This window comes from Oncorhynchus mykiss, chromosome 11 (genome assembly GCF_013265735.2).
Source record: "Oncorhynchus mykiss isolate Arlee chromosome 11, USDA_OmykA_1.1, whole genome shotgun sequence".
Taxonomy (NCBI): domain Eukaryota; kingdom Metazoa; phylum Chordata; class Actinopteri; order Salmoniformes; family Salmonidae; genus Oncorhynchus; species Oncorhynchus mykiss.
Window position 1 is genome coordinate 51,100,734 of NC_048575.1, and position 27,553 is coordinate 51,128,286.

At 41.3% G+C, this 27,553-nt stretch overlaps 1 protein-coding gene and 1 pseudogene across 4 annotated transcripts; one reads left to right on the forward strand and one right to left on the reverse strand.

Moving 5' to 3' along the window:
* Positions 1–27,373, forward strand: LOC110535876. 4 transcript variants are annotated; one of them, XM_021621220.2, is made up of 6 exons: positions 1–172; positions 23,092–23,167; positions 23,266–23,430; positions 23,613–23,825; positions 24,623–24,803; positions 26,044–27,373. In XM_021621220.2, the coding sequence occupies exons 3-6, from the start codon at positions 23,268–23,270 to the stop codon at positions 26,564–26,566; spliced, it is 1,080 nt and encodes a 359-aa protein (XP_021476895.2). In that variant the 5' UTR covers positions 1–172; positions 23,092–23,167; positions 23,266–23,267; the 3' UTR covers positions 26,567–27,373. The 4 variants fall into 4 exon arrangements, with proteins under 4 accessions (XP_021476895.2, XP_036791598.1, XP_021476893.2 ...); XM_036935703.1 differs by having other exon boundaries at positions 24,623–24,798; XM_021621218.2 differs by having other exon boundaries at positions 23,092–23,135.
* Positions 1,473–2,041, reverse strand: LOC110535877 (annotated as a pseudogene).
* Positions 27,374–27,553: the final 180 nt, after the last annotated feature.

The following is a 27,553-nucleotide window of genomic DNA, read 5'->3' on the forward strand; positions in this document are numbered from 1 at the left end:
CATTGTGCCCGTGGCAACAGTAAAGTGGGCTGTGTCAGCCCTGTAAATCCCTGGGTGTGGATAAAGACTAAGAGAAACACATGAGAAAATGGGCTGACAATCAGAACACCACAGAAACATTCCCTCAAAGTCTATGATGGTGGTCAAAATCTTGGACATCTTCGGAGAGCAGGTAAGAATGGTTCGGAAAACGTTATTGTTGTGGTGGGAATGTTGGAAGGCTCTGTGTTAGAAATTGCCCCTAAAGGCTTGTGTGAGAAACACCCACATATGGTTTCTCTTAGATTGTTGACAGAGACGCTTCTTTCCCAATGCACTAAAACAATATATAAGTACTGAATCCATTCCAGAATGACAAGCCTTCTTTTTTCGTAATAATGTCTTGGGTGGGAAATTTGGTTACAAAAAAAGCAGGCGTTCAAAGGCTTTGGGAGATGAATTGGTCACGGGTCAAACTGTACCTATTGCATTGAGATATTCCCACATAGTTAGATTGACACCAGTCCTCTAATCAAAATGACAATCCAGTTCCATCCACTGTGATCCTCTAATCAGGGCCTGCTCTGTAAACTCCACTCACAACTGGTCATGATCATCACTGAAACCGCAGCCAAACATTTACTCTTCAGCTGTAATAGGCCTGATTACTGCCCACTGTCATTCTCACAAACAAAAAAGAAAGACAAATAGACATAGTAGATGACTGTTTATAGTACAGCTGGCAGTGACAGGATCATTTGTATACTTAAACGTACATGCATATAAATGTGTAAACTGATCTGTGATATGTAAGCGTTGGATTGTTTCTATTGTGACATCACATTGATGTGTGTGTTTGTTGTGCTGGGTGTACTGTATGTGTCTGTGGGGGTGGGGTAACTTGTATTGTGCTTTCTTGGCCTGAGCTTACTTCTAAAAGTGTTGTCAATCTCAAAGTGACCTCGCTAGCATGAGGACCAAGTATTTTTTTTTCCGCAAAATGGGTACTGTTTAAGACATTGTTGTGTAAATCTACTTTATTGCCTCTGCAAACCTAAAAAGGCAAACATTTTCCTGATGTTTTTTTATACATTTTTACATTTACTGTTTATTGAAGTTTCATAACCATTATTCAATCATATGGAATTCCTTGGTACCTGACAGGACTAAATGGTGAGGGTGTGAGGGGAAATGTGTGCAGAAAACAAACGTTACTTTCATGGCATGATATCCTAATGAAAGACTAATGATGATTCACTCAATTTCCCTGATTGCCCGCGCTCCTGCTGCTGTTTCCTAAACTCAATGTTCAATAAGTCCATAAAAAAATAAATCCCCACGTAGCTATGCATCTGCCATCATCATCATCAGAAGAGGAAGAGGAAAGCCGTTACAATACCCTCCATCCCATCTTATTTGTACTCTAAACCCCCCTCACCCAATTCCTTCTCATTCTGGAATAAACAGCCATACCCCCGGGACTTAAATTCTGTTTTTTTCTTTCCCTGTAGGCCTCAGTTGACAGAGAGTGGATTTATACAGGCCCACCTTCAAGGGTGACCACTGATGAGCCTCCAAGCTTCTCTGCTAAGGTGCACCGATCTTTGATGTCCTCCAAACCGTTAACTTGCCATTCATGCTCGAAACCTGTGAATTTCTTCTTAATGGCATCCTTTGAGGGGTCAGAGATCATTTTGCTCTACAGTGGAGCACCTTCTGGGGCCCAGAAGATGAAGACAAGGTCATCCTTCTTGGTCTCCTTGGTCTCATAGGTTGCGTCAAAGAGGGCATAGCGACAGTCGTCTGCAGGCAGCATCTTGACAAAGTGCAGGAAAGGGTCTGCGATGGTGGTACCCACATCACCGGTCAGAATCTCTTTACCTGCTTCAAGGATAACGTTCTTCTTGTCCTCGCTGAGACAGAACAGCACTGCCTTCTTCCTCTTCTTCTTCTCATCCTCGTTCGCCTGGGCCTTACGGACCTTCATCACAAGAAAGACTGTAATAAATTCATCAGTCACTGTCACCCCAGAGGCCATGGTTGGGTCTTTTGTGCATCAGCGTCTGAGTCGAAAATGAAATGTTCGTTCTTCTTGTTGAGCTCACACTAGACCGGGGCTGCGACCTTCTACCTAATAGACCCTTTTCCAGTACACGACACACTGACGCCAAACACAGATGCGCGTGACTATTGGCAGCAGTAAAAAGCCATCGCCATCTGCGCCCATTCAACATAGCCTAGATTTAAGTTTTTATTACTTCTAAACAAAATAACTTTTTGGGGTTGTCATACGCTTACAACGATGTTTTGATTATTGCTTGAACATACACTTACATTGATGTTTTGATTCTTGCTTGAGATAAGATTATATTTAGTTGTGATTTTTGCAAAATGACTATTTTGGATGCAACAACTGTTAGCTTGAAGCTCATTGACATGGGTTGTAGCAAAAGCTAGCCAAAGAGCCATTTTACTGGTTGAAGGGGAAGTGTTTTTTAAGTATAATGCAGTTGATTTGCAACGATGACACTATGTTGAGCAGGACTTTCATACGAGCCTTAAAATCCAATTATAATCCAAAAGTAGTGTGAAATGAACTCATAAGCAACATGTAAATATTGTTTATTTGTTTTGCTGCCGTTCTATAAGAACTCCCCCTTGTTCAGCAACCAACTTGCGCACAACTCCCTTGTGTGGCAATGTTTGCTAACACAGAAAGGGGTATATAGGTCGTTATCCATAGAATTAGCAATTAGACTACTAGAATGATCCTGAACCTTCTTATTATGGTCCAAAGGTCAGCAATCTTGGTCAACCATGATTTGCCAGTGCTGTGATAACATATTAGCTGTGTTTGAATACCCATACTAACATACTGTATACTACATACTTAATAAGTATATACTACATACTATTAGTTCATTTTAGTATACTGTAAACAAACGGTAACCTTTCAGTTGAGCGTACTAGCGCTTCGCCTGTCTACTGTAAGTTGATGCTGTTGTTATGCAGCCTCTTCCTAGCTTGTTAGCATAACAAATGACTGGCTATACATTTTATGATTTCAGGTGTGTTTGTAAATTCAATCTGGAATGCTAGAGTGCGTTCATAAATCCAGAGCGTTGTCAGATTGTCCGTTGTGCTTCGCGCTCGTAGTGTCCAGAACACACATTGGAAGCTCTGGCCAAAGTGTAGGGTTGATCAGAGCATTCTGACTTCACAACGGCAGTCAAGCACCCAAGATAACTGGCTAACGTTGGCTAGCTTGCTAGCTACTCCCAGACACAAATGAGAGAACACCTCACTCTGATCATTTTACTCGCTCTAGCAGAGTTGGTTAGGCTGTCTTCATGTTATCCAGAGCGTTTGTGACCGTAACTGTGCTGCTGGCAACAATTTAATTATGCTTTTTGTGCCACTGCTATTTGTGCCACTGCTTTTTTGCCGATGTTTACTGGCACCAGCCGTTGAGCGTTTGTAAATTCATCAGTTATTCTGCACTCTGGCACACTCAGACTAGAGTGCTCTGAAATCGGAGTAGATAGCAGGAATTAACAATATCCATTGAGAATGCACAATGACTATACTACTTTGCTAAGAATGACGTGAATAATCAAGTCAATAAATGTTGGGTAGTTAATAGCCAACTAACATTAGGTAGCTAGCTAACATACCGGTACATACTGCTATAATGATATGCTATGCGGTTTGTAAGGATAGCGTAGCTAACACATTGTCAGCCAACATAATGTGTAACGTAACTTATTTGAAAAGTCATTACTTAATTACATTGCTCAACATTTTCTTAACATTTGTCATAATTAGTTAAAGCAATGAATTTGTATCTGCTCTCATTGGACTCTGCATATTTTCTGCCATTTTCTTCAAATCTGAAAACGTTATGGAGCCACTCCCATTTTCTGAAGAATTGCATTATGGGCCCTAAAATACGGAAGTAGTGTTCACTGCTTGTATACTTCGTATTTTTGTGAATTTAGTACGACATCTGAGAACTTTTGCCATAATAACTATATCCATACTATGACCAATAAGCATGCTACATACTCAATTTACGTCACAAATTGTATGATTAATGCAGTTAGTATGAGTATTCAAACACAGCTAACGTGTAAAATAATTAATGTGAAGAATTGATCGCAATATCCATTCAAACAATGCTGTCAATCCACAGCCATACACTGGATGAAATCATTTGATGATAGGACATTTATGGTCTGTTTACATATATTTTAGAGGCTATTTATACAGAACATTTGTATAAAACCCGTATAAACTGTATTTATAATTATCTGACAATATTTTAAGGTGACTATTATTCCATTACACAATTTCTGACATCACACTTTTATTTTCCTGCATAACTAAAAGCAGGAAATGTATCACCTATGCCTCTACTGCCATTCATTCCAATTAAACTGGTTTTGGATTTCTCCCTGACCAAGATGGCTTCCATTTTGGCCCCATTATGGAACTTTGAGGGTTTATGACACAGCCCCTCCAGTAATTTAATAGGATCTCTATGTCACTATCAATAAACATCACAAGAAGGTGCAGAGTGTTTGTTTTGCCTGCTGGGGGGCAAGGAAACCCTCAGCTCCGCTTAAACTATTGACAACTGCGTGCTGTTTACAAGGCATTTTTAAATAAAAGTGAACTATTTGGTTGTGATGCCTCGTTCATGTGCTAGTCGGGAACAAGGACATTTCCGACTTGCTAACTGGTTGTAGTCATACACGTGCCGCATTCAACGAATCTGCAAGTCGGACGTTTCTGAGTTTCCTAGTTCCGACTAGAATGTGAATGTGGCATACAATCATCACCTCTTGAAAATTATAGTCAGAACTACACATTTCGATTATTCCATGCAAAAAAATTGCTTAATGCCAGGACTCTTATGAGATGTTTGATTTCATTTTCAATTGCATTAATGTCAGCAGGGATGGGTGGGTTACTTTCTAAATGTAATCCGTTACAGTTACTAGTTACTTGTCCGCAATTGTTATCAGTAACATAACTTTTGGAATCCCCAAACTCAGCAACGTAATATGACTACATTCAGTTACCTTTAGATTACTTTCCCCTTAGAAGGAATTAGAAGAAGACAAAAATGTATGTTACCAATACATCTATTGCAGGATAAATCAATGTTAAAGTTTACATAGCTGGCCATATATGGATGTTACATATTCTTCTAACACATCGCTTTCTACTACATATAATAATACAATTAAATTATATCTTTACATTAAAAACCAAAGTCTATCAGTATTCCAGTCATTCCAATAAATGTTACACCTTGGTCTTCAAGAAAAGGACTTGGAAATATGGAAGTATAGATTAGCCAAATTGATTTACCTGAGCATATCCCCGAAACTATTAGCCAGCCCTACTCTGTTGTTTATGATTTTGTTGTCATGGAGGATTTGAATTGGGGGGGAAAATGCTGCGCTCATGGAATGGTATGCTTTGAGCACGAGTGAAAAGTCCTTTTTACATGTGAAAAATGAATTCCATATGCTGCATTTGCTATAGGCGTATTGTTTAACTTTTTGTTGGTGAAGCTTTGATATCTTAATAATATTCAGCTGTTTAAAGGGCAAATCCACAGATGAAACAATAACAAAACGGACGCCCCACCTCTGTTTTAGTAAAAAGCTGAGGGAGGTGCCTGGAGAAATGTAACTACTCTCAGATTAATAGACAGAGCTATGGATGCAAGGACTGACCATCCATGATATAACAATTATTGTTTTAACGATGTTATGAGGCTATACAGTGTTTGTTTACATTTATAATGTTTACAAACATTGGAGAAAAACAAGCTTATATTTTGGGTTCTCATGGAGTGTGACAGTTGAACTGAGCTCATGAGGCATTTATAAGTTATATTCTTCAAGAATCAATGGATATATACAGTTGAAGTCTAAAGTTTACATACACTTAGGTTGGAGTCATAAAAACTAATTTTCAACCACTCCACAAATTTCTTGTTAACAAACTATAGTTTTGGAAAGTCGGTTAGGACATCTACTTTGTGCATGACACAAGTCATTTTTCCAACAATTGTTTACATACAGATTATTTCACTTATAATTCACTGTATCACAATTCCAGTGTGTCAGAAGTTTACATACACTAAGTTGACTGTTTAAACAGCTTGGAAGATTTCAGAAAATTATGTCATGGCTTTAGAAGCTTCTGATAGGTTAATTGACATCATTTGAGTCAATTGGAGGCCAACCTGTGGATGTATTTCAAGGCCTACCTTCAAGCTCAGTGCCTCTTTGCTTGACATCATGGGAATATCAAAAGAAATCAGCCAAGACCTCAGAAAAATCCTTGTAGACCTCAACAAGTTTGGTTCATCCTTGGGAGCAATTTCCAAATGCCTGAAGGTACCACGTTCACCTGTACAAACAATAGTACGCAAGTATAAACATCATGGGACCACGAAGCCGTCATACCGCTCAAGTAGAAGACACGTTCTGTCTCCTAGAGATGAACGTACTTTGGTGTGAAAGGTGCAAATCAATCCCAGAACAGCAGCAAAGGACCTTGTTTAGATGCTGGAGGAAACAGGTACAAAAGTATCTATATCCACAGTCAAACGAGTCCTATATCGACATAACCTGAAAGGCCACTCAGCAAGGAAGAAGCCACTGCTTCAAAATCGCAATAGAAAGGCCAGACTATGGTTTGCAACTGCACATGTGGACAAAGATCGTACTTTTTGGAGAAATATCTTCTGGTCTGATGAAACAAAAATAGAACTGTTTGGCCATAATGACCATCGTCATGTTTGGAGGAAAAAGGGGGAGGCTTGCAAGCCGAAGAACACCATCCCAACTGTGAAGCATGGGGTGGCAGCATCATGTTGTGGGGGTGCTTTGCTGCACGAGGGACTGGTGCACTTCACAAAATAGATGGCATCATGAGGGAGGAAAATTATGTAGATATATGGAACCAACATCTCAAGACATCAATCAGGAAGTTAACCTTTTTGGGATAGGGGGCAGCATTTCACTTTTGGATGAATAGCGTGCCCAGAGTGAACTGCCTCATACTCTGTCCCAGATGCTAATATATGTATATTATTAATAGTATCGGATAGAAAACACTCTGAAGTTTCTAAAACTGTTTGAATGATGTCTGTGAGTATAACAGAACTCATATGGCAGGTAAAAACCTGAGAAGAAATCCAAACAGGAAGTGAGAAATCTGAGGTTGGTCAATTTTCAACCCAGTCCCTATTGAATTCACAGTGAGATATGGATGAAGTTGCACTTCCTAGGGCTTCCACTGTCAACCGTCTTTAGAAACTGGTTTGAGGATTCTACTATAAAGGAGGGGCTCATGACAGCTCTTTGAGTCAGTGGTCTGGCAGGGTGTCTCAGGCTTGTGACGCGCGCTCCCGACAGAGTTTGCTCTCGTTCCAGTGCTTTTTGGAAGATGGATTACTGGGCTGAACACGCTAACAACAAGTGGCTAAATTATGGACTTTATGGAACAAATTAGTAATTTATTGTCGAACTGGGATTCCTGGGAGTGCCTTCCGATGAAGATCATCAAAGGTAAGTTAATATTTATAGTGTTTTTTCTAACATCTGTTGACTCCAAAATGGCAGATATTTCTATGGCTGTTTTGGGTTCTGAGCGCTGTTTCAGATTATGCTTTTTCCGTAAAGTTTTTTTTAAATCTGACACAGCGGTTGCATTAAGGAGAAGTCTATCTTTAATTCTGTGAATAACACTTGTATCTTTTATTAATGTTTATTATGAGTATTTCTGCAAAATCACAGGGTGTTTTGGAATCAAAACATTACTGAACGTAACGCACCAATGTAAACTGAGATTTTTGGATATAAATATGCACATTATCGAACAAAACATACATGTATTGTGTAACATGATATCCTATGAGTGTCATCTGATAAAGATCAAAGGTTAGTGATTCATTTGATCTATATTTCTGCTTTTTGTGATTACTATCTTTGGCTGGAAAAATGGCTGTGTTTTTTTGACTTGGCTATGACCTAACATAATCCAATGTTGTGCTTTCGCTGTAAAGCATTTTTGAAATCGGACACGATGGGTAGATTAACAAGATGTTTATCTTTCATTTGCTGTATTGGACTTGTTAATGTGTGAAAGTTACATATTTCTAAAAAATATTTTTGAATTTTGCGCACTGCCTTTTCATCGGAATGCTAGCGGAACGCCATGTCCTATAAAGGCTAAAGCTTCGTCGCAAATGGCTCTTCCAAATGGACAATGACCCCAAGCATCAAATCAAATCAAATGCATTTATATAGCCCTTCTGACATCAGCTGATATCTCAAAGTGCTGTACAGAAACCCAGCCTAAAATCCCAAATAGCAAGCAATGCAGGTGTAGAAGCACGGTGGCTAGGAAAAACTCCCTAGAAAGGCCAAAACCTAGGAAGAAACCTAGAGAGGAACCAGGCTATGAGGGGTGGCCAGTCCTCTTCTGGCTGTGCCGGGTGGAATTATAACAGAACATAGCCAAGATGTTCAAATGTTCATAAATGAACAGCATGGTCAAAAAATTACAGTGCCTTGCGAAAGTATTCGGCCCCCTTGAACTTTGCGACCTTTTTCCACATTTCAGGCTTCAAACATAAAGATATAAAACTGTATTTTTTTGTGAAGAATCAACAACAAGTGGGACACAATCATGAAGTGGAACGACATTTATTGGATATTTCAAACTTTTTTAACAAATTAAAAACTGAAAAATTGGTGGTGCAAAATTATTCAGCCCCTTTACTTTCAGTGCAGCAAACTCTCTCCAGAAGTTCAGTGAGGATCTCTGAATGATCCAATGTTGACCTAAATGACTAATGATGATAAATACAATCCACCTGTGTATAATCAAGTCTCCGTATAAATGCACCTGCACTGTGATAGTCTCAGAGGTCCGTTAAAAGCGCAGAGAGCATCATGAAGAACAAGGAACACACCAGGCAGGTCCGAGATACTGTTGTGAAGAAGTTTAAAGCCGGATTTGGATACAAAAAGATTTCCCAAGCTTTAAACATCCCAAGGAGCACTGTGCAAGCGATAATATTGAAATGGAAGGAGTATGAGACCACTGCAAATCTACCAAGACCTGGCCGTCCCTCTAAACTTTCAGCTCATACAAGGAGAAGACTGATCAGAGATGCAGCCAAGAGGCCCATGATCACTCTGGATGAACTGCAGAGATCTACAGCTGAGGTGGGAGACTCTGTCCATAGGACAACAATCAGTCGTATATTGCACAAATCTGGCCTTTATGGAAGAGTGGCAAGAAGAAAGCCATTTCTTAAAGATATCCATAAAAAGTGTTGTTTAAAGTTTGCCACAAGCCACCTGGGAGACACACCAAACATGTGGAAGAAGGTGCTCTGGTCAGATGAAACCAAAATTGAACTTTTTGGCAACAATGCAAGACGTTATGTTTGGCGTAAAAGCAACACAGCTGAACACACCATCCCCACTGTCAAACATGGTGGTGGCAGCATCATGGTTTGGGCCTGCTTTTCTTCAGCAGGGACAGGGAAGATGGTTAAAATTGATGGGAAGATGGATGGAGCCAAATACAGGACCATTCTGGAAGAAGTCTGCAAAAGACCTGAGACTGGGACGGAGATTTGTCTTCCAACAAGACAATGATGCAAAACATAAAGCAAAATCTACAATTGAATGGTTCAAAAATAAACATATCCAGGTGTTAGAATGGCCAAGTCAAAGTCCAGACCTGAATCCAATCGAGAATCTGTGGAAAGAACTGAAAACTGCTGTTCACAAATGCTCTCCATCCAACCTCACTGAGCTCGAGCTGTTTTGCAAGGAGGAATGGGAAAAAATGTCAGTCTCTCGATGTGCAAAACTGATAGAGACATACCCCAAGCGACTTACAGCTGTAATCGCAGCAAAAGGTGGCGCTACAAAGTATTAACTTAAGGGGGCTGAATAATTTTGCACGCCCAATTTTTCACTTTTTGATTTGTTAAAAAAGTTTGAAATATCCAATAAAATGTCGTTCCACTTCATGATTGTGTCCCACTTGTTGTTGATTCTTCACAAAAAAATACAGTTTTATATCTTTATGTTTGAAGCCTGAAATATGGCAAAAGGTCGCAAAGTTCAAGGGGGCCGAATACTTTCGCAAGGCACTGTATAATCACAGGCAGAACAGTTGAAACTGGAGCAGCAGCACAGCCAGGTGGACTGGGGACAGCAAGGAGTCATCATGCCCGGTAGAACCTTGTCATTGATATACACGATCACCTTGCACCCGATCATGTCCCGGGAACACCTCGTTCAGGAAGGCCTGAAACACTGACGGAGCATTGGATAGTCCATAAGGTATCACCAAGTACTTGTAGTGCCCAGACGCCATGCTGAAGGTCATTTTCCAATCAATCCCCTTCTCCGATGCGGATAAGATTGTAGGTGCTCTGCAAACCATTGAATGGTGGCCACCATTGAACAGTTCTGTGGTGATGGAATTGAGACCTTTGTAATCGATACAGGGAGAGAGATCCCCATCCTTCAAAGAAGCCTACCAACGCCGGAGAGGTGGATGAGAGGACAAAACACTGTTGGAGAGCCTCCTGGATGTACTTCATGGCCTCGGTCTCAGCACCAACAGAGGGAAGACGCAGCTGCGCAGAACCTTCTAGTAGGTCGATGGCATAGTCCCAGGCGCGATGAGGGAGACAGGTGGCTTGGGTCTTGGAGAACACCACCCAGAGATTCTGGTAAACCTCCGGGATGTCGGGCTGGATGGAAACCACAGGACTCTCAACTGACGTGGAACCGCAAGGCAAGGGAAAGCAGGTCCTCCACCATCCGGGATTCCATCCTCGACCAGGAGAAGGTGGGGTCATTACATTGGAGCCATGGGAGGCTGAGGATGACTTTGTGCACTGGTGCAGTGATAATGAGGAATGGAAGGCTCTCCTGGTGCATGGATGCCACGGTGAAGAAGAGTGGTGCTGTGACGTGTGCGATAATGCCGGATCCCACTGGTCGATTGTCCAGGGCGTGGACTGAAAGAGGTGAGTGGGTGCAAGGAAATATTCATATAGATGAGGGCCTGGTCAATGAAATGCCCCACGGCACTGAAATCCTCTAGATAGAAACAGAGGTAGAAACACCACGAGGGACAGCCAACCAGTGAAATGAAAACCAGGAACGGTTTGGCGGAAAACAACAGAGTACTCATGCCTTTCCCATGAAATGGATGATCAAAGGGCCGCCCCTCTGCTCTCATGGATCCCGGGTTGGGGCACACCGGACATCGCTGAAGCCTCTCCTGACCACAATGACTCCGGCGGTGCCGCTCTGCTGCGTGGACCCCATCTCCATGGGTTCAGGACGGCCAAAGGAGGGAGAAGAGTGGCGGGGTGGGCATCGGCACCACCGAAAATGGTTATCCAAACGAATACCCATTGCGATGAGTGTGTCCAAGGAAAGGTTGTCATCCCGATACGCCAACTCCATTTGTACCTCTTGGCGCAGTCCTCCCCCGGAATAGGGTGCGGAGTGCCGGCTCATTCCATCCGCTGGAGGCCGCCACAGTCCGAAAGGTGACTTCTCCGTACTCCACAGTGGTCTGAGCACCCTAATGGAGTTGGAGAAGCCACTCACCTCACTCTCTGCCCTCTGGAGGATGATCGAAGACCGCCCTGAATAGAGCCATGAACCACCAACCTTGGACCTTTCGGGGGTGGGGGCTCCCGTCTGATTTACAAAATGGAGGGAGCACTGGACTTGGAAACCACAATATTTCGATGGAGTACTGTCATACTTCTCCGGAAGGGACAGTCGGGCATGACTGACCTGGGCGGACTGCTAGGTAGGCTGGGGGACTGGTTCACTGTGACGACCTGTTGTAGAAGGCCCTCTAATAATGGTATGAAGATCTTCTCTGGTGTTGTCAAGGCGGTGGAGAATGTGAAGGACCTCCTCCATAGCCATACCCAATTGCTCCAGCTGGTCGTGGTGTTGGTTGCTTAGATGACCCTGTTCGTTGACCATCTGGAAGATGGCTTTATCTTCTGCTTCCGTATCAAGCGGTAGTATTCTGTTACTTATACAGGTGCAGGTGCAGGTTCAGAAGGTGAGATTAATAATGATCAACTCAAATAAACAAAACATGAGAAGCATACAGAACGTGAACGTAAACAATACTACCTAGTGACTGATGGCTACTGAGGGCTAAATAAAGGGAGAGTAATCAAGGAAATAATTATGTCCAGGTGTGCGTAATGATGGGGAGCAGGTGTGCACAATGATAGTTGCCAGGGCCGGTAGACGTCACTGGAGCGGGGGAGCAGGAGTAGGCATGACCAAGGTTGGGGAGTAATGGATTACATGTAAAGGATTACAAAAAAACGGTAGCTGCAATCCGTTACATTACCTGCAAAAATATTGTAATCCGATTACAGATACTTTTGAAAAACTAGATGATTACTTTGGTGATTACTTTTAAATTCAGAAAGGAGGTTTGCTGAGAAAAAAAATCTTTGTCACTTCTCTAGTTTTCTCAATGACATTGAAATCAGCATTGAAAAAAGGCGCAAATTTAAATTTGTTCCACCTGAGCGAGTCTGACCACGAGTCAGAGACCACTATGATGACACACCAAATGGGTTTGATAGATAGCGGGAAAAGAGCAGGAATAGGCTTTTCTAGGATACAGTCCAAGCTATGTCTTCCAATGGTATGACTTCTGTTGGCATCCAAAGATTATCCAACTTGAATAAACGCTTGGAGGTAAGGATGACAGCAGTGGTGTAATCTACGGTGATACGGATATCACTTATTGTTATCTACATAGCGCATTGATGTGAATCACACTGCTGCTCTCTCATTTAGCTATTTGCGCCTTACAGATTGTGGTTGTTGTGGGTGGCTGTTCACAAATCTAAATGTGTATTTGAACCCAATAATGGCTGAATTCAAGAAGTTTAAGCTGCCTATCAATCATTGCTTTTGAAACCAGTGGACAGTCAGTGAAAAATGCGCTCTTGCAACAGCTGCACAGTGCGGATCCCAGCCTATGGAATGAAAGTGGGATTTTTATAGCTCAATATAATTCATGCTAATAAAAATGTTTTATCCATAGGCCTAATGGACACATGTTCAAACTCGCACACATTTAATAGACATAAAGGGGTAATCTGTAGTTGCTACATCAATTTTTGGACTTGTAAATTATATATATATATATATATATATCCATTGATTCCTGAAGAATATAACTTATAAATGCCTCATGAGCTTAGTTCAACAGCCACACTCCATTAGAAAACAAAATATAAGCTTGTTTTCTCCAATGTTTGTAAATGTAAATAAACACTGTATAGCCTCAAAACATGGTTAAACCAATCAATTTGATATCATGGATGGTTAGTTCTTGCATCCATAGCTCTGTCTATTAATCTGAGAGTGGTTACATTTCTCCAGGCCCATCCCTGAGCTTTTTACCAAAACAGAGGCGGGGTGTCCATTTAGTTATTGTTTCATCTGTGGATTTGCCCTTTAAACAGCTGCATATTATCAAGATATCAAAGTGTCACCAACAAAAGGTTTAACAATAGGCCTATAGAAAATGCAGCATATGGCATTAATTTTTCACATGTAAATAGCACTTTTCAGTCGTGCTCAAAGCATACCATTCCATGAGTGCAGTATTTTTTTCCCAACTAGAATCAATGACCCCATTCACTCCTCCAAGACAACAAAATCACAAACAACAGAGTAGGGCTGGCTAATAAATCCTTAGTTTTGGGGTTATGCTCGAGTAAAACAATTTGGCTAATCTATACTTCCATATTTCCAAGTCCTATTCTTAAAGATCAATGGATATAACATGTATTGGAATGACTGGAATTCTGATAGACTTTGGTTTTTAATGTAAAGATATAATTGAATCGTATTATTATATGTAGTTGAAAGCAATGGGTTAGAAGAAGCCTACATAACCAACCAATGAAGTCAAATGTAACATCCATATACAGTTGAAGTTGGAAGTTTACATAAACTTTAGCCAAATACATTTAAACTCAGTTTTTCACAATTCCTGACATTTAATCCAAGTAAAAAGTCCCAGTCTTAGGATCACCACTTTATTTTAAGAATGTGAAATGTCAGAATAATAGTAGAGATAGTGATATAGTTCAGATTTTATTTCTTTCATCACATTCCCAGTGGGTCAGAAGTTTACATGGCATTCAATTCGTATTTGGTAGCATTACCTTTAAATTGTTTAATCATTCAAAACGTGTATTCATGTGTGGATGTCCATCACCCATTTCGTAGGATATGATATTGTGGACTACAGGAAAAGGAGGGCCGAGCACGCCCCCATTCTCATCGACAGGGCTGTAGTGGAGCAGGTTGAGAGCTTCAAGTTCCTTGGTGTCCATATCACCAACAATCTATCATGGTGCAACCACACCAAGACTGTCATGAAGAGGGCACGACAATGTCTATTCCCCCTCAGGAGAATGAAAATATTTGGCATTGGTCCTTAGATCCTCAAAAAGTTATTCAGCTGCACCATCGAGAACATCCTGACTGGTTGCATCACCACCTGGTATGGCAACTGCTCGGCATCCGACCGCAAGGTGCTACAGAGTGTAGTGCGTACGGCCCAGTACATCACTGGGGCCAAGCTTCCTGTCATCCAGGACCTCTATACCAGGCGATGTCAGAGGAAGGCCCTAAAAATTGTCATAGACTGTTCTCTCTGCTACCGCAGGGCAAGTGGTACCGAAGTGCCAACTGCCAAGTCTATGTCCAAATGGCTCCTTAACAGCTTCTACCCCAAGCCATAAGACTTCTGAACAGCTAATCAAATGGCTACCCAGACAATTTGCATTAACCCTCCATTTTCTATGCTGCTGCTACTCGCTGTTTATTACCTATGCACAGTCACTTTACCCCTACCTACATGTACAAATGACCTCGATTAACCTGTACTCCTGCACATTGACTTGGTACTGGTACCCTATAGCCTCGTTATTGTTCTCTTATTGTGTTACTTTTTAAGCCTTAGTTTATTTAGTAAATATTTTCTTAACTCTTATTTTTCTTAACTGCATTGTTGGTTAAGGGCTTGTAAGTAAGCATTTCACTGTAAGGTCTACCTGTTGTATTTGGCGCATGTGAAAAATGTCATTTGATTTTGATTTGATGTTACGAATTACAATTTGTATTATATGTTAAGAATTTGCAAAACGTACAATATGTTACGAATTTGCAAAACGTATGGTATGTTACAAATTCTAGCTAGGTGCCTAGATGGTTAATGTTAGCTAAGCAAGGGGTTAGGGGTTTAGGGTTAATTTCATGAGTTAGGTTAAAGGGTTAACCTCTACAAGATATGGTGCCCACCCCCGCGGGATGGTTGAGCTAACGTAGGCTAATGTGATTAGCATGAGGTTGTAAGTAACAACAAATATTCTCCTACATTAATTTCACATTTCCACAAACTTCAAAGTGTTTTCTTTCAAATGGTATCAAGAATATGCATATCCTTGCTTCAGGTCCTGAGCTACATTTTAGGCGAAAATTTAAAAAAAGTGTTGGATCCTTAGTAAGAGGTTTTAAGTAGCCATATGTCTCATGCAACCAAAAACAAACAGAACATATCATGCTAAATGGGTGTCTCGGATTTACATACAGAACAATACAAAATGCTCGGAGACCAGGTTGGTGGTACAGTAAAATGTAGCACATGAAAAAGCATAGTATATATGGGAAGTACTAATACACCTTGATATAGGGGAGGCGCATTTAAGCACATGAGGAAATTTGGCTTGGATGGATTTTTAAGTAAACCTGCAAAAGAGCAAATGTAAACCAGGGATAAAAAATATACTACCCTCCCCTGTGCCCAATAAAAAAAAGTTGATCAACCCTCCCCTATTTTGGATCACTCCTCCGACCCAATAAATTGCGATCTGTCCGTTAGAATAACTGTCCACATCTGCTTTTCCTCAGCCGACAATACCAGTGATTTACAGCAAAATTACTAGCCTATGTCCATATACTATAGTAGAAAAGTTTAGGCTACCTATTATTTTGGTCAGCTTGTCGAGAAATAGCCTATTCCAAACAGACTCTGGGACAGTTGATTCCAAATTCATACAAACAGTAGGCTAAGACTAGGCAATGAGTCCGATGCAACAGATCACAACGTTTAGCTTAAAATGTTGATAAACTATTATTTATTCACATTATACAGCCAGCAATGTGCCCCAGGCAGTAGGCTACGCGCGAATGTTCGTTCCATAATGCAATTAGAGGGAAAATAACGTCGTCAAAAGAGCACTGCACATGTGAGTGGTTTCATGTGATAGAGATGAAAATATCCTTTGGCAATTTAGAAAGAGAGGAGATCTGATAGGATACTTTGACTCAATGTAAGACATGCCTGTGTGGAGCGACTTCCGTGTGTTCGAGACAACTGGGAACTAGGAAAAAAACGAGCTCCGAATGAGAAAAATCTTTTTGACCGGTCATCCAACTCGGAATTCCAACTCGGGAACTCTGGCCCCAACTTTTCCGACCTGAAACTCATCTGCCTATTTTTCAGAGTTCCCAGATGTCATGAAAGCACCAAAATATGCTGTAGCAGCAGTTCGTGCACTGTCTGACAGATTTTCCACTCAAAGGCCCTGTATCTGTAAATGTGTGATAAATGAAATAGTTGAAGTCGAAAGTTTACATACACTTAAATTGGAGTCATTAAAACTCGTTTTTCAACCACTCCACGCATTTCTTGTTAAAACAAACTATAGTTTTGGCAAGTCGGTTAGGACATCTACTTTGTGCATGACACAAGTCATTTTTCCAACGATTGTTTACAGACAGATTATTTCACTTAAAATTCACTGTCACACTTCCAGTGGGTCAGAAGTTTACATACACTAAATTGACTGTGCCTTTAAACAGCTTGGAAAATTCCAGAAAATGATGTCATGGCTTTAGAAGGTTCTGATAGGCTAATTGACATCATTTGAGTGAATTGGAGGTGTATCTGTGGCTGTATTTCAAGGCCTACCTTCAAACTCAGTGCCTCTGCTTGACATCATGGGAAAATCAAAATAAATCAGTCAAGACCTCAGAAAAAAAACTGTAGACCTCCACAAGTCTGGTTCATCCTTGGGAGCAATTTCCAAATGCCTGAAGGTACCACGTTCATCATTACAAACCGTAGTACGCAAGTATAAACACCATGGGACCACGCAGCTGTCATACCGCTCAGGAAGGAGACGCGTTCTGTCTCCTAGAGATGAACGTACTTTGGTGTGAAAAGTGCAAATCAGTCCCAGAACAACCGCAAAGGACCTTGTGAAGATGCTGGAGGAAACAGGTACAAAATGATCTATATCCACAGTCAAAACGAGTCCTATATCGACATAACCTGAAAGGCCGCTCATCAATGAAGAAGCCACTGCTCCAAATGCCATAAAGAAAGCCAGACTACGGTTTTCAACTGCACATGGGGACAAAGATCATACTGTGTGGAGAAATATCCTCTGGTCTGATGAAACAAAAAGAGAACTGCTTGGCCATAATGACCATTGTTACAGTGCCTTGCGAAAGTATTCGGCCCCCTTGAACTTTGCGACCTTTTGCCACATTTCAGGCTTCAAACATAAAGATATAAAACTGTATTTTTTTGTGAAGAATCAACAACAAGTGGGACACAATCATGAAGTGGAACGACATTTATTGGATATTTCAAACTTTTTTAACAAATCAAAAAGTGAAAAATTGGGCGTGCAAAATTATTCAGCCCCCTTAAGTTAATACTTTGTAGCGCCACCTTTTGCTGCGATTACAGCTGTAAGTCGCTTGGGGTATGTCTCTATCAGTTTTGCACATCGAGAGACTGACATTTTTTCCCATTCCTCCTTGCAAAACAGCTCGAGCTCAGTGAGGTTGGATGGAGAGCATTTGTGAACAGCAGTTTTCAGTTCTTTCCACAGATTCTCGATTGGATTCAGGTCTGGACTTTGACTTGGCCATTCTAACACCTGGATATGTTTATTTTTGAACCATTCCATTGTAGATTTTGCTTTATGTTTTGGATCATTGTCTTGTTGGAAGACAAATCTCCGTCCCAGTCTCAGGTCTTTTGCAGACTCCATCAGGTTTTCTTCCAGAATGGTCCTGTATTTGGCTCCATCCATCTTCCCATCAATTTTAACCATCTTCCCTGTCCCTGCTGAAGAAAAGCAGGCCCAAACCATGATGCTGCCACCACCATGTTTGACAGTGGGGATGGTGTGTCCATGGTGATGAGCTGTGTTGCTTTTACGCCAAACATAACGTTTTGCATTGTTGCCAAAAAGTTCAATTTTGGTTTCATCTGACCAGAGCACCTTCTTCCACATGTTTGGTGTGTCTCCCAGGTGGCTTGTGGCAAACTTTAAACAACACTTTTTCTGGATATCTTTAAGAAATGGCTTTCTTCTTGCCACTCTTCCATAAAGGCCAGATTTGTGCAATATACGACTGATTGTTGTCCTATGGACAGAGTCTCCCACCTCAGCTGTAGATCTCTGCAGTTCATCCAGAGTGATCATGGGCCTCTTGGCTGCATCTCTGATCAGTCTTCTCCTTGTATGAGCTGAAAGTTTAGAGGGACGGCCAGGTGTTGGTAGATTTGCAGTGGTCTGATACTCCTTCCATTTCAGTATTATCGCTTGCACAGTGCTCCTTGGGATGTTTAAAGCTTGGGAAATCTTTTTGTATCCAAATCCGGCTTTAAACTTCTTCACAACAGTATTTCGGACCTGCCTGGTGTGTTCCTTGTTCTTCATGATGCTCTCTGCGCTTTTAACGGACCTCTGAGACTATCACAGTGCAGGTGCATTTATACGGAGACTTGATTACACACAGGTGGATTGTATTTATCATCATTAGTCATTTAGGTCAACATTGGATCATTCAGAGATCCTCACTGAACTTCTGGAGAGAGTTTGCTGCACTGAAAGTAAAGGGGCTGAATAATTTTGCACGCCCAATTTTTCAGTTTTTGATTTGTTAAAAAAGTTTGAAATATCCAATAAATGTCGTTCCACTTCATGATTGTGTCCCACTTGTTGTTGATTCTTCACAAAAAATACAGTTTTAAATCTTTATGTTTGAAGCCTGAAATGTGGCAAAAGGTTGCAAAGTTCAAGGGGGCCGAATACTTTCGCAAGGCACTGTATGTTTGGAGGAAAAAGGGGGAGGCTTGCAAGCCAAAGAATTCCATCCCAACCGTGAAGCACATGGGTGGCAGGCATCATGTTGTGGGGGTGCTTTGCTGCAGGAGGGACTGGTGCACTTCACAAAATAGATGGCATCATGAGGTTGGAAAATTATGTGGATATATTGAAGCAACATCTCAAGACAACAGTCAGGAAGTTAAATCTTTGTTGCAAATGGGTCTTCCAAATGGACAATGAACCCAAGCACACTTCCAAATTTGTGGCAAAATGGCTTAAGGACAACAAAGTCAAGGTATTGGAGGGCCATCACAAAACCCTGACCTCAATCCTATAGAACATTTGTGGGCAGAACTGAAAAAGTGTGTGTGAGCAAGGAGGCCTACAAACCTGACTCAATTACACCAGCTCTGTCAGGAGGAATGGGCCAAAATTCCCCCAACTTATTGTGGGAAGCTTGTGGAAGGCTACCCGAAACGTTTGACCCAAATTAAACAATTTAAAGGCAATGCTACCAAATACTAATTGAGTGTATGTAAACTTCTGACCCACTGGATGAAAGAAATAAAAGCTGAAATAAATAATTCTCTCTACTATTTGACATTTCACATTCTTAAAACAAAGTGGTGATCCTAACTGTCCTAAGACTGGGACTTTTTACTTGGATTAAATGTCAGGAATTGTGAAAACTGAGTTTAGATGTATTTGGCTAAGGTGTATGTAACTTCTGACTTCAACTGTACATAACAAATAATCTGTACACATGCTCCAATTTTAATTCCACAAAATGATGTAAATGATCCTATATAGTGATAAGCATGACCAGTCAAATGTATTTCCATCAATGAATATGCTAAAAAGCATTATTTGCAATGGGATTTTTAAAAATCAGGGCCAATTTTATTTATCGGCTTTTCTATTTTCTGATCTGAGAAAAGCAGGCTACTACTGGCTAACAGCAATGCTTTGGAGTCTCAAGGAGACATATGCTGAGTTCGGAAATCCCGACATCCGACTTCAGTGCATTCAAGACAACTGGGAACTCTGAAAAAAACGAGCTCGAACTGGGAAACATATCGCTTTGAACAGTCATCCAAGCTTTCTGACCTGAAGATCTCTGACATCATGATTTTAACTTTTTGAACTTTTTTTGAGTTACTAGTTGTCTTGGAAGCACTAGAGCTCGCCAGCTTGACGTCCTAAAACCTGGAAATTAGTTACCTTTAGTTCGTTCAGCCATTCATATGGTGAAAATTAATGGGGAAAGAATAGCGTTTTGGGATAAACACCAAAAATAAAGTCTGAGGTTAACACAAGCTTAGATCTGACAGGTTTTGTTCTATGAGATAATATCAGTCAGTTAACATGACCTTTATGAATTAAGCAACCTTTATCTGCTTTATGTGCTTTTTAAAATTAAATTAACGCTTCAAAAAGTGATGTTAGCTGATGATGGTTATATCATAGAACAAAACGTATAAGATTTCCTAAGCCTGTGTTTAACAAAAACCCTCCAATAACGCCATTCATTTTCACATAAGTTTGGTTCAAAGAACCATGGCGGAGTTAGTGCCTACAAAAAGACGCCATTACTATTTCTCTCACATGCATAGCAAAGATATTTATAACTAATTACCCATTCGTCTGTGTGCATAGTTTGAGCTACTCAAGAAAGGGATGTAATTTTCAGGGTAAGTTGCTAGAGGCTGGTTGATTTGTTGCTAAATGACATTATGATGTAATTACGTGATAACGTTAAACTGCGTCATTACGTAGAATACACAATAACGTTACTTAAATTGACTGGTCAGCTCGGCAAAAAATATGATTTTACATTCTTTTCTATACTTCTGGCTGTACAATTTTGATTGAGACATGTTGATTGATGTTGTAAGTTTGTTCAAGAACAAACATTCATGACCAACTATATTCATTGGGTTTGGCTCATCGAACCCGTACTACAGCTGCTGCAGTCAGCCAACAATGATTTGCAATTTGCTGAAATTGCTGCTGGCCTGCTGCTGACGTCACTCACAATGCACTTTTGCAGCCAGGCACGAGTGTGTGACAGAGATAATATTTTTTGGTGTCATTTAGAGGGAAAATGCGTGCATTTTAGTGTTTGAGTCACTTTTAAAAAGTTGCTAAAAGTTCCAAATACATTTTTAAAAGTAGCTAAATTTGTTGCTAGGTGCTGTTTGGAAAAAAAAGTTGCCAGGGTCATCTGAAAAATTGCTAAATTGGCATCACTGGTGACATTACAGGCTAAGCTCAGTGCTGCCCCCAAAAATGGAATGCTGACAGGGGTACTGCAGGCTTCCATTAGCTATTAAATTATCCTTCTAACTTCTTCTGTGTGCGATTTTAAAATAATCTGTTCAAGGACATACATCTGGTGTATTATTTTTTAATATACACGAAGACTGACCACAAATATTAATATTAGATCATTTTTCCATTCCTATAATGGATCCTGTTTTGTGCAAACAATGCCCGCAGTACCGTGGTCGGCCTTGAACACCTGCGGCTTCAATGAGAGGGGGCAGTCTTTCTCCCCTGGTATAGAGGTGTTGGTTGTTTAGCAACAACTGATGCCTGCACAACTATGGGGTAAAACAAACTGGGTTGGCTTAGATCAGCATGTCCAAAACTTGGTCCTGGGGACCTCAAGGGGAACACGTTTTGGTTTTTGCTCCAGCACTACACAGCTGATTTCAAATAATCAACGTTTGATGATTAGTTCATTATTTGAATCAATTGTGTAGTGCTAGGGCAAAAACCAAAACGTGCACCCCTTGGCCGAGTTTGGGAAACGCTGGCTTAAGTTGCTTACAACATGTAAGCTATATTTTGTCTCCAAAGTTTATTGAAAACACAACTACATCTGCACAATGAGCACTTGTTTCCTCTCAAATACATCCATACAGTTGTTGGTTAGCTCACTGGCGCACTTTAGCCATATTAGCATTGACATGAAATCAGTCAAAACACCTCAAAACAAGACATGGTATCAAGAACAAGATAAAACGATCTGAAACACCCCACGATCTGAAACGATTCCCCACATTGCAGTTTCTTGTCACTCTTGCTAGCAATCTGGCTATCCAACAACATGCTGACTTCTGTCCCATAGAAGCACACAGATTGGTTTTGTGACATTGTCCGATACACAGTATTTATTTATTTTTTTACCCCCTTTTTTCTCCCCAATTTCGTGGTTTCCAATTGGTGGTAGTTACAGTCTTGTCTCATCGCTGCAAGTCCCGTACGGACTTGGGAGAGGCGAAGGTCAAGCGCCGCCCCATGGGCCTCCCGGTCGCGAACCCAGAATCTCTGGTGGCACAGCTAGCACTGCGCCACCCAGGGGGCCACTGATACACAGTATTAACAGAAATCACTCTGCCACTTCCTGGTTGCTAAAATTCGAATAGTTTGCCTAATTTTTGTTTATATGACAAAACAAGCAAGTATCATGTAGAGAATCATAGTACCATCTAAATCGCTGTGAAAAATATTTTCCATAACCAAAAGTATTGTATTTTCAGCTGTTTGAAGCTGGTGTACAAAAGTGAAAGATGCAAAAACGAAAGCATAGAAAGCATAGAAATAGTGCACATAGAATAGATCTACCACTTCTTAGACTTGCTTGATAAATCTATAACACACGTTTCTATGTGAATTTGGTCAGTTCGCCCAAAAAGTTACATATTGTACCTTTAATGTACAATCTCTATGTGTTGATAGTGTCCTGACAGACATGTTCAAACATCACTGCACTCAAACATCTACATTTCATATGTGAACATGCTTCTGTCTAATGCTCCATAATGATGTTTCCTCTTCTTTTGCAGATGTTTTGGTGATTTAAGGATTGTGCTGCTTTACCTACTGTCCCGTGAGTCACAGCCAGCTGCACTCTAACTAACTGTACGCTTTTCATTTTAATTAGGAGCTTTCATTAAAAGAGCCCAAGAGAAAATGTGCATTTACTTCAGAGACCAAAGCCTGTTTCTATAAATCAATAGGGATGTTTCAGTCCAGAGGCCTCCGCATGGATCGAGGGCACTCTGCATTGTTTCCAAGGCCAAGATCCTGGTTACAAAGACCAACATCCTGTTTCCAGAGGCGATCCCTCAGAGCGTCAGCAGACCCCACCTCTTCAGATGATGTCTACATCAGTTGCCTTTACGGTGATACTCTTGCAATACCTAAATATCCACAGCAACAGAATCAGAAGACACCATTCATTCTGATTCAATACCCATGCAGGGCTGGGTTGGAAATGACTATGGTGCTTTAAAGCAATATCAAAACTCTATTGCTGTTACTTTCATTAGAAGATCCTGTTCTAACTCTACCTGTGTTCTCTCAGCCCAGGGCTTCCGCTGCACTCTGCAGCAAAGGCCCAGCTGCAGCAGTGCCAGAGGAGCGGGAGGGAGACCAGTGAGCAGTGCTCTGGGTAGACTGGAGAACAGCCCAGGGAGGGGGACCAGAGCCGTGAGCAGACCAGTTACTGCACCCGGGGGAGGAGGAAGGCGCAGAGACCCGGGCCAGAGACCTGGAGCTCAAATCAGGGGCAGGACAGGTAAACACCCTTCTCTTAGTGGAAAATATCTAATATATTCCAACTGTCAAAGTCTTTCTTTCTTGATCTCCTAATTTTTCATATCCTGTTTATATTTTCGCTTGCTTACACAGTCCCTTAATCCACAAAGCTAACTTGGAAGGAACACTAGCTTTGCATGTAACAAACCAAACGCAAATCAAAATCCCAATTACTACTGCTTAAATGGCTGACCTGACCTGTGCTGCAGCATCTGGTGCTAAACTGTGCTCATCACTGTCATAATGGGTGACTGAGGCTGCTGTTTACTCTTAGTGCTAACCATTGAAAAAGCCCTTTGATCAGAGTTCTCTCTTATGAGCCAACAGTAGAGCTATACACACAAGCTTCCATCTGCCTCATAAATTCCCATAAACATAACCAAATAACATGGATAAACTAATCTTTTCCCTTTCTGACTTCAGGCTAAACAGTTGTGGTTTATTTTTGGTTGCCCAAATAAATAATCAATCAATTTTATTACCCGTTCACATGAAATTTCCTCTCTCTGTGTTAGCTGCTGCTTTTATTAGTCACCTTTGAAATCGTTGATCGATAATGGTCACACACATACACACACAGTCTTAACACTGCTTTAAATGAAGTTGTGCTCAATCTCTCATATACTGACCATGTTCATTTCAAGACATTGTATTTGGGACATTGGCCAAGAATGTATATCAAACATCTGCAGCTGTAGTTTCAGAAGGTAGCTGTTGACACTCCAAAACCACATCTCTCACATTGACTGACTGACTTTGTTATACATTTCTTGTAAGAATGTCCCAGAGTGCCCTGCAACACCAAACATGACGACACACATAGACAGCAGCAGGACACGTGGAGGGGGAGGATGCCTTTCTCAACATCATCCACACTGCATCTTTATCTGCCTTCTTCATCATACTATGAGGATGAAGAGCAGGAGACGGATATAGAGATAGAGAATGAGGATGTGAGGTATGGTTTTATTTATGGGTGTTATACAGGTGTTATAATGTCATACATATAGTGCATTCGGAAAGTATTCAGGCCCCTTGACTTTTTCCACATTTTGTTACGTTACAGCCTTATTCTAAAATGGATAAATAGATTTTGTTCCCCATCATTTTACACACAATAACTCATAATGACAAAGCGAGAACGGGTTTTTAGAAACATTTCTGCAGCATTGAAGGTCCCCAAGAACAGTGGCCTCCGTCATTCTTAAAATGGAAGACGTTTGGAACCACCAAGAATCAACTTAGAGCTGGCCGCCTGGCCAAACTGAGCAATCAGGGGAGAAGGGCCTTGGTCAGGGAGGTGGCCAAGAACCCGATGGTCACTCTTACAGAGCTCCAGATTTCCTCTGTGGAAATGGGAGAACCTTCCAGAAGGACAACCATCTCTGCAGCACTCTACCAATCAGGTAAAGTGGCCAGACAGAAGCCAATCCTCAGTAAAAGGCACATGACAGCCCGCTTGGAGTTTGCCAAAAGGCACCTGAAAGGACTCTCAGACCATGAGAAACATGATTCTCTGGTCTGATGAAACCAAGATGTAACTCTTTGGCCTGAATGCCAAGAGTCACGTCTGGAGGACATCTGGCACCATGCCGTAGGGATGGTTTTCAGCAGCAGGGACTGGGAGACTAGTCAGGATCGAGGCAAAGATGAACGGAACAAAGTACAGAGAGATCCTTGATGAAAACCTGCTCAGAACCTCAGACTGGGGCGAAGGATCACCCTCCAACAGGACAACGACCCTAAGCACAGCCAAGACAACGCAACGCAGGAGTGGCTTTGATACAAGTCTCTGAATGTCCTTGAGTGACCCAGCCAGAGCCCGGACTTGAAGCCTATCAAACATCCCTGGAGAGACTTGAAAATTAGCTCTGCAGCGACGCTTCCAATCCAACCTGACAGAGCTTGAGAGGATCTGCAGAGAAGGGAGAAACTCCCCAAATACAGGTGTGCCAAGCCTGTAGCATCATACCCAAGACTTGAAGCTGTAAACGCTGCCAAAGGTGCTTCAACAAGTACTGAGTAAAGGGTCTGAATACAGATTTTTTTTTTTTAATCTGGTGTAGAGATACGATAGCCACTGATCAAATTATGGCAGAGAAACACATATGGTGTGAAGTTTAGAAGTACATTTTAACGTAGTGAGGCTAAACTTGTCATCTATTTCCTTTCTAATCATACACATCTGTTTATCACAGGCCAACAATAGAAAACAACGGCCTACAAGACACCACAGAAATGATCAGAACACCGACCCCTTCAGAAAATGGCACAATGCTGAACCCTACCAATAATACCAGTCTACAACAGGATCATAAAGAAACCATCCAAATACAAGAGTCCCCTACATTAAACCCCAGTCTACAGGGAACCTCAGAGGATATCATCAGGCCACAGGTCCCTACAGAAGACCTTAACTCAATGGAGCCCACTGACAATCCCAGGTTTCAGGGGATAACACATTACAGAACAACTGGCCTTGTGTTCCCAAAGCAGAGAGCTCATGGATATGACATGGAACAGCAACAGGAATGCATCCCTCTCCAGATAATGCCGGCAGCTGTTCAAGGGAGGGCCCCTACATCTGTTAGGCAGCATGTGAACAGACTCCCCAAAATAAAAACCACCAAGACCTTTGTGTGGGGCCTTTCTGGACCCCAGGAGATTAAGAGTGTGTTTGTTCTGCAGAGGCATATTGGCAGATACACAAATCAGACATGAGAACATTCATAATGCCATTCACATTGAATCCCATGTCAATCCATATCTTGGGTTTGTTGGGATATCTTACCTGCCAGTGAGACCCGATTCATATCCAAACATAAGAAATAGTCAGCTGAAAGGTTAGACCTTACAGGGGGAGCTGTGATTGTAAAAACACAATCTCACATAACCTGATCCAAGGAAATGCCAAAGGCAAAGATGATATTGCGATCTTACTTCCTGTTCAGAAAAGGCAAATATGTGTGTTGGTCTCTTTGGGTGAAAGAGAATGTGGTTTCCTAATGAAAAAGCATGTAAACATATTACACATTTAGCTCTGGGCTAAAAATACCTCATATGAGATATCAAAGTACACAGATGGGCTTTGTGTTCATGTCAAGACTGGGTTCTTCAATTGTCCAGATCATTTTAGGCATAATAGCAATAACATTACACGAATGGTGCAGTGAATACAGAACCGAAACGAGAGACATAAGAAAATACAAATGCATGCCATGGAAAACAGCAAGCGGATGGGGAATTACATTATATTGTGTTTAGTCCCACTGTTTATGTGTGCGATGGTCAGCTGCTGAGACATTTCCCAGTCATAAGCAGAGCAGTGGAGAATTCTAGATATAGACTACTGCCTGAGTGATGCCTATCCCCAGGACCCCATACTTCAGCTTTCCTTTAGTCCCATTACTTTATAAAATCAAAACCGTTCTGACCAACTCATTTGGCTCCATGACCAAAAACCCCCCAAAAATGGCACAAATAACATTACCTTACTTCAGTTAATACCTTACAGTAGGTTATGGAATATTTTGTCATCATTCTGCATTGTTGGGAAGGGCCTGTAAGTAAGCATTTCAGTGTTAGTCTACACCGGTTGTTTACAAAGCATATGACAAATAAACATTTGATTTTGATACATTTTGCCCCCTTGTGGTGAAAGAATGCATCCTATAGTCAATAGTCCAGGCTCCATTTGAGCCATACCAT